This window comes from Recurvomyces mirabilis (genome assembly GCF_035927965.1).
Source record: "Recurvomyces mirabilis strain CCFEE 5264 chromosome Unknown scaffold_2, whole genome shotgun sequence".
In the NCBI taxonomy this organism is placed as follows: domain Eukaryota; kingdom Fungi; phylum Ascomycota; class Dothideomycetes; order Mycosphaerellales; family Teratosphaeriaceae; genus Recurvomyces; species Recurvomyces mirabilis.
The window spans coordinates 611680-625169 of NW_027041936.1; the positions used below are offsets into that span (position 1 = coordinate 611680).

Genomic DNA, 13490 nt, shown 5'->3' on the forward strand with positions numbered 1-13490 from the left:
TTCCTTCCCTATATATATGCTCCAGCAGACCTGAAACAGTGGTCAAGCAACTAGCGCTCAACGATCAAGGTCACCTTAGCCATCCTTCTTCCTCAGCTTTCCATCCTGACCTCTCAAGCTTCCATCATTGGAGCCCAAAACGACAAAATCGTGGACGCGACTTCACTATCCCCAAGAGCTGTGAACGATCACATCGCCAACATGAGACTCCTCACCACAATCATTGCCATTCTTGCCACGGCTGCGACGGAGTTCATCTCTTTCGACCTCGGCTACGACGATGGCTCTCGCTCCATGAACTTCATTGCTTGCTCCGACGGTGGTAATGGTCTTGAGACTCGTGAGTACAGTCTCTTATGGCTTCCGAGTCGTCGACACGAAGCTGACACAGTATCAGGCTACGGCTGGGAGACCGAAGGCCAAATTCCAAGCTGTGAGTCAGGCGGAGACATACCCGGACGGCATTGTTGAGCTAATCTTTACCAGTCCCGTATATCGGCGGCAGCATTGCCATTGTGGGTGAAACTCTCTTGTTTGTGGCGCCTGCTACGCGTAACCTACAATGGAGTGACAGTCCACATGCTCGTAAGTGTTCATGGAACTCACTGTATGACAGCACGCACTGATACTCTGCCCAGGGCATTGACACCGGTGGCTATGGCCTAATTGAGCTCAATGACAACGACTACGTACTCATTCCTGCCAGTACTAACATCATGTTTTAGGCATGTCCGAAACCGCCATGAACAAGCTTACGAATGGGCAGGCGGTCCAGCTCGGTCGTATCGATGCTCAAGTTGAAGTGCCGGAGAACGCGCCGAACGCATGTGGCCAGTAAGCCAGTCTCATCACCACCACGGCCGGCCACGAGCTACTGGGGTCGACGAAAACGATGACGTTCTGCTGTGAAAGACGTTGGAGGGCCATTCAAGGTGATCTGAGGAGCCTGGAGCAGCATCGTGCGAATACCAGCTAGCTTCCACCAGACATTTCATGGACAATTGCTGCATCGATGCGTAGACTGGTTCTAATGCCATCAATCCCTATGCGTCTGTACGTCGTCCGTGGCTCCTGGTCCCCCATCCCTGCTTGTCGCGTGCATCCTCTGGCACCATGTGGTGATATCTTCTCCCTCCTTTGTTTCGGTGCTGGGGAACAACAGTCAATCTATTTGCCTACCATGAAGCTGAGAGCATTCGTGATAGCATTGCCAGATACCACAAAACGCTGTGCCGGCGTCCAGCTTCGATGCTTGACTAGAGCAGCATCGACACCGAGGTGAGAAAGCATAGACGAATATTCGTCCATTGCATCATCCTTGAGTGTATTGGTCCACTGCAGTCAAGCTGATCATCAAGACATACTGCGGTATAGCACGTGCAGAATAGATTAATGATACAGCTCATGACTATCGTAAGGCATGTACGAGGAGCAAGTCTTTGCGCACAACTTTTCACTGATCCTGCAGACTACAATTTGCCCTTTTGAATATCCGGCCAGACCTGCGCGATAAAGTCCTCCATATCCTTGACAAACGCCTTAGGGGTCTCCATAGCCATGAAGTGCCCCCCCTCAGTATGTTCTCTGTACCACACCATATTGCCCGTCTCCTTGACCCAGTCTTTTGGCACGGCAGCCAGCTCCTGTGGGTTCCACGAGTAGCCCATTGGCTTCTTGATATACCAGTTCGGATCTGGATGAAAGAACGAAGGCTTAGGACCAAAGAATTGGCGGTATGGGTAGATGGCGCGTGGGAAGCTGTCCGTGAACCAGTAGAGTGTCACAGAGTCCAAGATCTCATCGAGAGGTGGGGCGACGTCTGACCATTGGATGAACTTCTCGCCGATCCTATAGCACATTGTCAACATCTACTTCAAATACCGGCCGCATTTGAGACGCAACTTACCAAGCTAGAGTAGCAACGGGGCTAGATGCCAAGACCAGACCGACAGTGGCTGGGCGAGTGCCGTGCTCGTTGGCATACGAGTCTCCAAGCCAGCTGAAGTGCTTCCCACGGTCTGCACCTTTTTTCTCCGCTTCTGTGAGCTTGTCATAGGGTGCGTCCTTGGATTCGCCGACACCGATGGCTAAGTTGACTGTAGCTTACTTAGCAGGCTGTCCATGATCTACCGTCGGCAGTTAGATCGCTGCACTCACGATGCACAGCTTTGCAAGCCTCATGACTGACACCCAAAATTCTCGACACGAAACTGCCAATATCGCCACCCTGCGTGACATAGCCCTTCCCAAAGCCAAGACCGACCATTAGCTTGTCCATAACCCTGGCAATACCCTCACAATCGAAATCCTTGTCAAGTGGCGGGCCGTTTGAGTAACCGTATCCTGGCAAGCTAGGCACAATGACATGGAAAGGCAGGGTCTCAGGTGTATACTTCTCCTTCAAGACCTCTACCGTGGAAAGGAACTCCAAGAACGAGCCAGGCCAACCGTGCAACAGAGTCAAGGGCACAGCATCTGCTTTCTTCGAGAAAAGTGCCATGAAGTGGACCTGGAAGTCAAACCCTACATCCTCAATACCGACCGTGTAGTTGGGCAGCTTGTTAATCCTGTCTTCCGTCTTGCGCCAGTCGTACTTGTTGAGCCAGTGGTCTTTCGCATCCGCAAGCCATTCTCTCTTGATGCCCCAGCCTAGGATTTCCTTGGGATCTGCGGTCAAGTTTTCGTACGTCTTTGGTCCGATATGAGAGTACTTGAGGCAATTTTTGAAGTCATTCAGCTCATCGTCCGAAACGTGCGCCTTGAACGGTTTCGGCTTGAGGGACGCGTTCGACGGAATGGTATCATAAGACATGTTGGTGGCCTGGAGTGGTTGGAATGGTGCTAGGAAGCTACGAGAAATGGCCAGCGTCTAGTACCTACCTTCTTGACATGCTTATACTGCTCTGTGTGCCCGGAAACAACGAGCGCGTGGTGGTCCAGAGCATCGTAACTTGTGGTAGGTTGGTGTGGTGTGAGAGGGGGAAGCTCCAAAGGTGAACGCGATCAGCTCTCCCCACATCCCCGAGCGCGCCGGAAATGACGACGTTGCAGGGAAACCACAGGCGGCGCTTCGACCTGCCTGGACCATTCGAATGTAGTGCCTTCCTGATCTAGTCAATGTTGAGATGAGATGAATGGATCAGTCGTTAGACGAATGGGAACGGGCTGTCGCAAAGTACGAACAAAGCTGGTATTTATTAGCTTGTATCTTTACACTATCTATTCATACGGTGCAGGACGTCAGTAAGAAAGTGTACTCCTCGGAGCTTTATCCATGCAGAATCATCATGTACTTGGAAATAGATTAGTAGCAATCACCGCAGAATATTCCGTCACAAATTTGACCGATACATTTGTGGATGCTGGCCCTTGGGTAGCTCGATGCCATCGAGAGGTGTGCTAAAGATGAAGCCGCAGTTGTCTCGATCGCTGGTAATCTTCGCCTCAAGATCTTGTCCGTTCGAGCTATCTCCAGTCGTAGTAGCTCTCCTAGGACCACGGTCGACTTTGATCTGGTACGTGCGATTCTGTGGTGCAGACATAGGCGTACGAAGCTCAGGCTGATGGCGTTTTGGCACAGTCTCTCGGTGTGCTGGGTCAGAACTCGAGGCTCTCTTTTTCCCCCCAGGTAGAGAGGGTACCGATTTGTGAACTGGCTCATCCGATGATCCTGGTGCATCAAGCATGGCCTCCTCGATCTCATCGTCAGCATCGTCGGAGTAAGTCTGATCAGCTCGCAACATATTGGCTCTAGTGCGGTGTGTAACTGGCTTCGACTGCATATAAAATGCCAGCGACATCGCTCGATAAATACCCATACTCTCGACTTTGAGGAGACACAGTTCACTACCAGCCACGGTGAACATCATCTTGCCTTGATTCTTGGCATACGTGCCTGCCAAAGCAGAAGCCTTTAGCAGATTCCACGGCGAGGGTGTGTGACCGTACGCTCGCAGCCATTCGTTCGCTGTTGGATTCTGCGGATCAACGGGCATGATAGCAGTGAAGATATCACGACATGTACTGACAGCGTCTTGCCAAACTCCCGGGTTCGTATCCTTTCGTTGATACCTTGCCATACCTTCGTTCCATGCCGTGTTCACGTCCTTGAGCTGTTCGAGCAAAGCCTGAGCCGCTTGCCGTATGTAGCTCCCATCACCCTCGCCCAACATCATGTTGAACCGAGCGGCCAAGTCAGTGTCCAGTGAGACTGCTGCCTGAGTCAAGTGCTTAGCCTGAGCCAGCGCAGCGTCAACAATCGGCTGTGCAACCGTAAAGCATATGCGATCTAGAATATTCTTCGGACTGGTGTAACGGGTCGCAAGTTCTGACATAGCTTCCTCGCTGGTATCCTGGCTCATGTACTCACGATAGGGAGGTGTGGGATAGTCACGGTCGAGAAGTCCATGCTTTCGTTGGAACTCCTGCCAGGCTTCTCTCGGGAAATCGTAGCCTTGTTTGTCAGCATCAATATACACATCATGCAGGGCCACAAGTATAAGTGCCTTCGGCGACGAGAGGGTACCATCTTTGTGTGTTACGGCCGAATGCTTGTTCGTGATCTCGCCGAGCGCACTCCATTTCATCCTGTGGCCAATGCCGTTTCGGATGAAGGCTCTCGCAGCTTGTTCGGTCCACGCTCCTTTCCGATGTGCTTCTATACCAGCCAAGTCATGTATGGTCCTTGTGTCTTGTATGATGCCAAGGTCCGAAGGCGCGGGCAGATCCCAAGGTGCAGGTGCATTCCAGAACGGCTCGGTAAGCTCAGATACCCACGTCGTCCAGAACATATCACCGTCGTAATCGCCACCCGATAACTTCCCAGCAGCTGGACGTGGACCCTTCGTCGAGAAGACGATCACATCGTGCAGATGTGACAAAGCGTGATGGTCAACTGCTTCTAGCTTCTGTACGTCCCAAGGTCCCATCCCTGGATGTCGAGCAATCAGTAGCTGCCCTAAGACTCGAGACCAGATTTTCCCAGAAACATCATCCTTGAGTGGCGTCGAGAAGCTCATATGCACCTGTCCAGGCTCGAGCACCCCGTACGGATCCGGAATACCCATGAGGAGAGTAGAAGCATTGAGATGTATTGTGAAGCGCTTCGCCTTGGCGCTAAACACGTTCCGCCCCAGCTTGTGCGTTTGCATCGCGAGGACATCACATCGTAGCGGGTCAAAGCCTGACTCGAGCATCCTGCATATCCTCTCGGCTGGTTGCGTTGGAAAGTCGGCAAGCTCCCAGATTCTATTGCTAGCGCTACGCTGCGCTGCTAGCCCCCTCTCCTCGTGCACCCATCGATGTAGCTGTATAGGATCCTGCAATGCATCTAAGAACTTCGCGGTGCCGGTCTCTGTAGCTCGCTTTGCAAAGGCCAGCAGAACATCGGCCGGGACACCTCGATCCATGAGGATAGGGATAAAGCTCGGATAGAGGAAGGACGAGCCAGTAGGTCGACTCCAATTTATAACATTGAAAGTCAAGTGCTCACGGCTTGTCGTCGTGTCAAGTGTATGCTTAACTTTGCTTTGACTTTTGTTGATTTGAATGGTTCCCTTCGGAAGGCGAGAATCGCATATCCAAAGGCCTTTGCTGCCGCAGAATCTGGCCTGGAAGACAGAAGGTGTTTCCCGGAGGCCAAGTAGATTGCGGATCTTTTCCATCAGGTCCTCTGCTATAGAAGAAGCGCCATCACTCATGACAACATGCGCCTCGAAACGCGTTGCATGCGGGTCGGAACCGTCCATGAAAGTATTAGGCTCAAGGTCTTTGGTAGCGGTCTTGTCCGCAGCAAGGTACACGATCTGTTTTGGCTCAAAGCCGATGGTAGGGGTTGACCTAGAAGCACCCAAGTCAAGTCTTGAGTATGCCTTGCAAACTGATTGCTCAGCATTCTCACGATAGGGCAAGAACCACTGCAAAAACTCTTGTATGCTGATGTGGGAGATGCCGGGACCACTGACCGCAAAGAAATGAGCTTGAAGGTTTCCCAGATCGTCGCCATTCGTAGCACTCCCACGTTTGCGCTTCTTGTCTTGAACGAGAAAAATCTCCCACGTGATGCCGAGGATGACCTGCGGCTTGGAGACGAGCTGAAGAAACTGGTCCTTGACGGCTTCACGGTCATATCCCGTCGGTGGTTTCTTGAAGTCCGCTAGATCTACCGTCAAGATACGATGGCCACCATACTCACGTTGATAGCTCGTCGTGCCTGCCATCTGCGGCACTTTCAGTTCAAACCTAAAGAAGGGATTCATGTCTTTGGTTTTGTTAAAGTGTAGGCAAGCGGACAGGGTGGCGTTGCTGAAGTCTGTTCGTCGGCCTCGAACAAACGTCCCGTTGGTGTCGAGGTCGTCAACAACTTCGTGTAGATGGTTCAACCTTACGTCGGTGCTCAAGTACGGTAGAAGCTTCGTTTCCAAACTTACTCCTGTATGATCGAATCGGCTCATGATGCGATAAGCTTCGCAGCGCAGATCCATCGGCAGACGAAGCAGCTTTTCCGGCATCACGATTTGTCCTAACCCGTGGGTTGGCATGTCACGAAGCTGGTAACGCTGAATCTTCTTCTTCTGTGTTTCTGGGGTGACAGGAGCTTGCTCATCCGGCATGCCCAAGGAGGATTGCATGTAATCCGTATGTTGTGTAGCGGAAGTCTCGTCGTAGAACGATGTGGCCGCTGTGTTGGTTGACGTCCTGGATAGGTCCGTAGAGGACGTCATGAAAGATCTTGTCATGGCCGTAGCCGAGTCGAAAGAAGTTGCTGCCGATCGGATTGGGCGCGGTAATGCTTCACCAAGAGGTGGAATATCAATGTCGATTGCAGCAGAAGTAGGTGGGGCATGCTTCACCGCGAGTGTCGGTGACTTTGGCTCGTCAGTTTCGGATCCAGCATCAAAGGCAGGCACGTTCGCATAAATCTTCAACTTGCTCCGCGACGTCCTGCGAGTTCGAGGAGTACCAGGGAATGTAGTCATGAGTTCAGCAAGTCGAGCATTGAGAATATCCAATCTATCTGGCAAGTGCTTGACTTGCGGCCGTCTCGCAAGCAGCTCAGCAACAGCCAAATCCAAAGCATCCTTCTGTCGCCAGTACAGCGGTCGGACTTTATTAAGCAGGGCATGGCGGGCTGTATTGGCTCTTGTGCTAGGTGAAGCTGTCTCATCAAGAGGCAATGTAACGTCGAAATGCCGGCAGAAAGTGTTCAAATATTCGCGAACATCGTTCCTTCCCGATTTGCTTGGAGTTTCGGGTGATCGCATGGCAGTGGCCGTCGCAGATAAGCTTCCGGCCAGCGTGCCAGATGTCGTAGTACTTGCAGCCATTGAGCACCGCGCACAGCTCGTGAGCTGCTATGGCGGGCTCGGGATTATGGTTTACGTCTATACAATGTCTTTGCATTGTGAAGAACGAAAGGCTGAAGCGCAATGGACTACGATAAACAGATTATGCGAGCGTGCAAGCATGTGCCTCGACCCCTGCCAATGCCAACGGTGGCGCGTTAGCCGCGCGCGTGACGGCTCGTGGCGTCGGTAGTGTAACTTCGGCGTGATGCCAAGGCATATCCTAGGTAGTGTAGAGCTTGAGCATGAGAACTTATATGGGCGGCCATTGAAGTACGTCAGAACGATAAGCGAATGTTTGGAGTCGTAGCGCAATGATATTGGCATGTATCTGTTTACTATCAACCAGCCCGACCTGACGCCTTGCTAAGCATGCACATTCGACGTTTAGCACGTGCTGTCAAAGTTGGCGCAGCGACAGCGAATCTAGTAGAAGAAACTGTTCAATAGTTGTTAGCACCGGTTCGCGAGCCAGCCATAAGATTTAGTGGGCAGACTCACCCAATGATCTTGCCGGCGACGTGTTTCCTCCTCGCCTCCTCGTGGTCCATAATGCCGGCGGAGGTGGTGAGGACGATGTAGCCGAATTGACGCGAAGGCAAGAGCTTCACAACCCACTTCTCCATATCACGAAGCTGGACGTTGTAGCGAGGGCTGATGACACCAGTCTTGTTGAGGCGGCCGTCGAGCTGAATTACGACCTTGCCGTTGCGGTGGTCGTCGACCTCCTCGAACTCGCCAATGTAGCCTGTAGAATAGTATTGTTAGTGTTTATGTCGAGAAAGAATAAACGTGCATCCTTCAGCCAGGCTCATCCGAAGACGTGTAAGATCCTTCCCATCATGTCTCAATCTCCCGAGTACTTAAAGGGCGTTGGTCGTGGAGACGGAATGAGACCATTGCCTAGTTATCAACCCGGTACGTGTGTGCCATCACTTCAGGCCATGCTCAAGCTCATCCACCTCTTGCGATCTCTGGATGTTGCTTGGCTGAAGATTATTGGTTGGACACGTACCATGCTTCTGCATAACCTGCAAGAATTTGACGATAACCTTGGAGCTGGGCCTGATCATGACCTGGCGGTTGCCGCGCTTCTCGGCGTTGTTGATGGCGTTGAGCGTATCATTGAGGACGGAAGTCTTGACCATGTTTGCGGTATGGAATGTGAGATTCTGGAGGCGCTGATGATGGCGGCTGCAGGTATCTGTAATATCAACCTTTTGTTAGCCTTCGGCAAAGCCATCTCGAGCGCAAAGAGTGCCCTTCGGTGCCACGAGTGCATTGATAGGGTTCTTCAGCTTGTGTCGATGTAGGCGCAGCAGTATCATGGTCGCGAGGACGCATGAGGGCTGGCCATGGCTATCCGAAGGGCAGCTCGTTCTTGAGTCGTGACATACCTCGATGTTTGAGCGGCGAGCTGTGGTGGATAGATTGTAACTGGTGCTATCGTAAAGTTCTCGTTCATGACCTCGCAAGGAGCCGAATTTGCAGATTCGTGGGCGCTCGGGCCAAGTGCCAAGATTACCTCTTCTTGCACAAGTGGATACACCAATCGATGCCCCTCCAAATTTTGGTCTGCGGGCAGAATAAATACTACACTTCACAGCGCTCGCTTCTTGCACCCACTACCACATATACCACCGTCGCTACTCTCCTCCTTCTAATCACCGCCAATATGATTATCTTCAAGGTATGTAACCACTGCAACACACCGAAGCGAACGAAACCGAACCCCTACTCGCTCAACGCAATAAACCAGCTAACACCGCTCTCCACAGGATCTGATCAGCGGCGACGAGATCATCTCCGACTCCTACGATCTCAAGCTCGTCGACGGTGTGGTCTACGAAGCCGACTGCAAAAAGATCTCCATCGGCGGCGACACCATCGACATCGGCGCCAATGCCTCCGCCGAAGAAGCCGATGAGGGCACCGATGATGCCTCCCGGCAGGTGATCGATATCGTCTACTCTTTCCGCATGAACGAGACCAGCTTCGACAAGAAGAGCTACCTCGGACATTTGAAGGGCTACATGAAGAAGGTCAAGGAGGCGATGAAGACGAATGGTGCTAGTGATGAGGATGTGGCCGCTTTCGAGAAGGGTGCAGGGGCCAAGGCGAAGGAGATTGTGGGTAAATTCAAGGACTATGAGTTTCTTATTGGCGAGTCGATGGACCCGGATGGGATGTGAGTGTGCTTCGTACCCTGCAGCCATGAAGTCTTTGGTTTCGCTAATGCTATGTCGCAGGGTTATTCTGCTCAACTACCGCGAGGACGGTGTCACCCCTTACGTGACGATCTGGAAGCACGGTCTTAAGGAGGAGAAGGTGTAAGTGGTTGTACTGCCACCACAGAAGATTGCGCACATGGGCTACTCGCGCTATACCCGAAGCCGTCACCCTTCACGAGCTTGACGCGATACGATACCTCCGTAGATCTCTTAAAAGTAGCCTGCTTGCTTGCTTGGATGCAGTTGCCTTCTTCGTTCTGTTCAAAGCTCTTGTGAGCCTGCCAGAACAAGTTCCATGTCAGCTCACTCATGTCGTCGTATCTTGCTCCTCAATGTACGCTCTGTGCTGTGAATCGCATGGTAGCGGTACTTCCACCCACCCCAGTGACACTGCAAAGTGAATGTGAACGGTCAAATACCTCACTTCACAAATCACTAGCGCCATTTCATCGAAGAAAGTTCAAAAGTGTCGCCCCCACGCTTCTCATGTAACCTTTGACACTTTCACGACATCACAACATACACAGCACATCGCATCGCACAGCTCAAGAGAAAGAAAGAAGAACACGTAATCGAGACACCAAGATGGTGCTCGAGAAGATCTACGTGGTTCGCCACGGCGTAAGTATTTCCCTTTGCTTTCATTGCGTACAGTCCTTCGAGCGTCCGGCGATTGGTTGGTAAAGGTCGCGGCGGTATGGGATATGGATGGCATACAAGGAAGGCACAGGAGCTTATGGCTTGGAACGTCGAATCGAACCACGCACAAATCTTCACATCCGACAACGAGATCAGCGAAACCGACAAATGCAAACCATGATCGAGCGATAAAGGTTTCGCAGGCACCGAGCCTGCGAGAATGAACCACAGCGGCACTCATAAGTCTATATCATCCTCGCCACACGACGCGACATTCGCAGACCAACACCAACAAAGTCATATTTACTTGCTATGGCTTAACCCAGACTCCTCGCCACACCGCTATCCATTGTACCACAACTGACTCATACACAGTTCCGCTCGAACTGGGTCGTCGACCCAAACACAGGCACATACAGCAGCAACATCACGTCACCCACCGGCATTCCTTCGGACCCTGCATTAGCTAGCTACGGCGTCAAGCAAGCAGAACAACTAGGCGAACATCTTTCCAATCTGCAGCCTCCCGTCGACATCATCTTCTCCTCGCCCTTCTACCGCTGCATCCAGACCCTCGTTCCCTTCACCACTTCCGAAGCCGCCCGCGACAAGGCCCAATCCCTCAAAGCAGGCAACCACACCAGCGAGACTAAAGTCCGCGTCAACATCGAACCAGGTCTAGGCGAATTTTACGGCCTCGCCCGCTTCGACCACCCATCACCCGCCACCCTCAAAGTCCTCAACACGCACTTCCCGAACCTGCAGGCCACAGAGAACCCCATTATCGTCCCCAGCACGAAGGGCGAGTCGATCCCACAACTCCACGATCGTATAGCGTATTGTCTGCACAGCCTCATCGCCACCATCGATGCCATGCCCGATGGCCCAAAAGCACTGCTCATCTGCACGCATGCGGCGAGTATGATCGCCATCGGACGAGCTTTGACGGGCCGCATGCCGGACGATGAGTGCGAGGAGGACTTCAAGTGTTTTACCTGCTCGTTCAGCCAATTCTCGAGGAAAGAAGGTGGCAAGATGGCTGGAGTGGCGGACGACAGTCTCTCGGTATCAGAGGCAGTGGAGAAATGGGATCCCAACAACGCAGACGAAGTCCCAGATATCGGCTGGCGCAACAAAGGCATCCAAGGCGGCTGGAAAATCGAAGTGAACGGCGACTGCTCCTTCCTAGAAAACGGTGAAGAACGAGGCTGGTAAGCAAAAAACTTCCCCCTTTTCCTCCCTACCTTCCTAGCCCTTGCACTATGAACACCCCTTTGTTTTTTCCTTTCCATCCCACCAGGAGGACTCGGTACTAGCGATCGGCCATTGGACACTTTTCGGACCACTTACGAGCATAACTTTGCCTATCAGGGATTTCTCTATCGAGGAGCGGACCGCTATGGAAGAGGCTGCACGGGTTTTGCTGGAATTGGCTGCGGGCGTTTCTACGCCTGGTAGTAAGGACGAGGAGGTTGGAGGCGAGGAGGAATTGGAGGCAGAGGAGGAGGAGGCGGAGTCGGAGGAGTTGAAGGAGGGTGAGTATATCTGGTGAGCGGCCTTGTGGGCTTGGGTCAAGTAGTCTGGAAATCGAGAGGATCTCCGTCGCGGGCCGTGATTATGACCTATCGTAAAGGCCGGCAGGATACACTCCTCTATCGTGGAAACGGGGACGGACGATACGAGCACATGACGATCTCACGATACTCGCAGCCTCCTTCCCCTCACTTGGCGGACACTGGGACCTTATCCTACCTGGAAGCGAGAAATGAAAATGCTTTTGCCATGTACTACGGAATTCTCCTGGATGAACGTCCTATCCTGAGCTACTATGGCGGACCATGCCACTTGGATACCTGTTGCGTTTACTGCACATTTCCCGATATCGCAACAGCATATCAGCATCGTACTGACCTACCTTCTTCTTTCCACAGGCACTTCTCAGGCGACGAGTCGTTTCTGCGCGATCCAAACGCTTTCAACGATGCGAAGAACACGATCGTCACGAATACGGCACCAGTGAGCAATGCAGCAGCGGGGTGTGGGGTGGCGGCGAGAGGGAATGGGAAGTTATGAGGAGAGCCCAGAAGCAAGGTAGAATTGTTGATGAGCGCTTTATTGGTTCTGGGTAGAAAGCTACATCTAGACGTAAATGCTTACACGAGCAGCATATCGTAGTCGAGATAGCAGCCATGCTTTCAGCACCCGTACTGCCGTTCCATCTCCATCTTCCTGCGACTTTGCGCCAGGCCGGTCGATGTTTGACGTACTGCCGCGAAATTCATGCATGCTCATCATCCCACTTTCCACAAATAATGCTAGCTTAACCCTGAGTGATAGCATGGCGCTGCCTCTGACCACGCTGGCGGCTGGACAAATGTGCCTTCTCGCGCGCCACAACCTCGGGAGCCTTCTGCACGACCTCCTCGCCCTCTGTGAGGATCATCTCGATGTGGCAGGGGTTGGACACTAGATAACGGATTAGCATTCCATTGCAATTCTTGCCCCACAAGATAAATGGATGGACACATACTATAAGGGTTGATACGACCGTGAGCACGGTATGTGCGTCTCCTCTGCTTGGGCGCCTGGTTGACCTGGATGTGCTTGACGATCAAGTTGCTGGTATCCAGCCCCTTGGTATCGGCGTTGGCCTCGGCATTCTTGAGCAGACTGAGCAGGAACTCGGCGGACTTGACGGGCCAGCGGGCTTTGGAGACACCAAATTGTTTGCCTGTTGACCATTACGAATAACCCCAATCAGTATGTATTTTCTCTTCACAACCACAACCACAGCCATTTTCGCAGGCGGGTATGTGGTGTGTATGCATCCTCGCAACATGAGCCTTTCACGTACCTTGGGCAGTGCGGCCAGTGCTCCCGGCATATCTCCTCATGGGAATGGCCTCGGCGTGGTTCTTGACATTCTCGAGGTACGTGACGGCGCGGGTGAATTTCCAGCCGTTGATGGCTTGGGCGGTCTCGCGTGTGTTCTTGAAGGAGACGCGGAGGTAGGAGCCTCGTGCGCGCGCGGACTTGCCGCTGTCGATGTGTTCGGCGGCGTAGCGGACCTGTTGGGGGAAGAAGAGAGGGTCAGTAAATGTTTGTTGGTGGTGTGATCGAGCTTGATGGGTGCGTGTTGCTGTATGGATGGCGTAAGGATATCTCGTCCGTTCATACATACCATTTTGACGGTGTTGGGTCTCGTTAGTATTGCTTGTCGTCGTGCAGCTTGCGGAGTCGCAAACTTCTGAATTCCTGTTCACGAATTCGGTCTTGG

General features: G+C 52.5%; 7 protein-coding genes across 7 annotated transcripts; 3 read left to right on the top strand and 4 right to left on the bottom strand.

The window, feature by feature from the left end:
• Nucleotides 1–201: 201 nt before the first annotated feature.
• LTS14_000983 (uncharacterized protein) lies at nt 202–838 on the top strand (the record flags this gene model as incomplete). Its single annotated transcript, XM_064833692.1, has 4 exons — nt 202–340; nt 398–433; nt 487–585; nt 726–838. 4 exons carry the CDS (start codon nt 202–204, stop codon nt 836–838), a joined length of 387 nt encoding a protein of 128 aa, XP_064698653.1.
• Nucleotides 839–1469: 631 nt separating this feature from the next.
• Nucleotides 1470–2812, bottom strand: LTS14_000984 (uncharacterized protein; the record flags this gene model as incomplete). The annotated part of the gene is made up of 3 exons (XM_064833693.1): nt 1470–1848; nt 1907–2096; nt 2158–2812. 3 exons carry the CDS (start codon nt 2810–2812, stop codon nt 1470–1472), a joined length of 1224 nt encoding a protein of 407 aa, XP_064698654.1.
• A 520-nt stretch (nt 2813–3332) lies between these two features.
• LTS14_000985 (uncharacterized protein) lies at nt 3333–7325 on the bottom strand (the record flags this gene model as incomplete). The annotated part of the gene is made up of 1 exon (XM_064833694.1): nt 3333–7325. One exon carries the CDS (start codon nt 7323–7325, stop codon nt 3333–3335), a length of 3993 nt encoding a protein of 1330 aa, XP_064698655.1.
• Nucleotides 7326–7769: 444 nt separating this feature from the next.
• Nucleotides 7770–8491, bottom strand: RPS22 (40S ribosomal protein S22; the record flags this gene model as incomplete). Its single annotated transcript, XM_064833695.1, has 3 exons — nt 7770–7782; nt 7845–8091; nt 8359–8491. The coding sequence occupies 3 exons, from the start codon at nt 8489–8491 to the stop codon at nt 7770–7772; spliced, it is 393 nt and encodes a 130-aa protein (XP_064698656.1).
• Nucleotides 8492–9018: 527 nt separating this feature from the next.
• LTS14_000987 (uncharacterized protein) lies at nt 9019–9677 on the top strand (the record flags this gene model as incomplete). The annotated part of the gene is made up of 3 exons (XM_064833696.1): nt 9019–9033; nt 9122–9531; nt 9593–9677. The coding sequence occupies 3 exons, from the start codon at nt 9019–9021 to the stop codon at nt 9675–9677; spliced, it is 510 nt and encodes a 169-aa protein (XP_064698657.1).
• Nucleotides 9678–10159: 482 nt separating this feature from the next.
• On the top strand, nt 10160–11765 carry TFC7 (C6 zinc cluster transcription factor-like protein; the record flags this gene model as incomplete). Its single annotated transcript, XM_064833697.1, has 3 exons — nt 10160–10195; nt 10589–11424; nt 11585–11765. The coding sequence occupies 3 exons, from the start codon at nt 10160–10162 to the stop codon at nt 11763–11765; spliced, it is 1053 nt and encodes a 350-aa protein (XP_064698658.1).
• A 768-nt stretch (nt 11766–12533) lies between these two features.
• Nucleotides 12534–13397, bottom strand: RPL17B (60S ribosomal protein L17B; the record flags this gene model as incomplete). The annotated part of the gene is made up of 4 exons (XM_064833698.1): nt 12534–12679; nt 12744–12944; nt 13068–13281; nt 13395–13397. 4 exons carry the CDS (start codon nt 13395–13397, stop codon nt 12534–12536), a joined length of 564 nt encoding a protein of 187 aa, XP_064698659.1.
• Between the last annotated feature and the right edge of the window lie 93 nt (nt 13398–13490).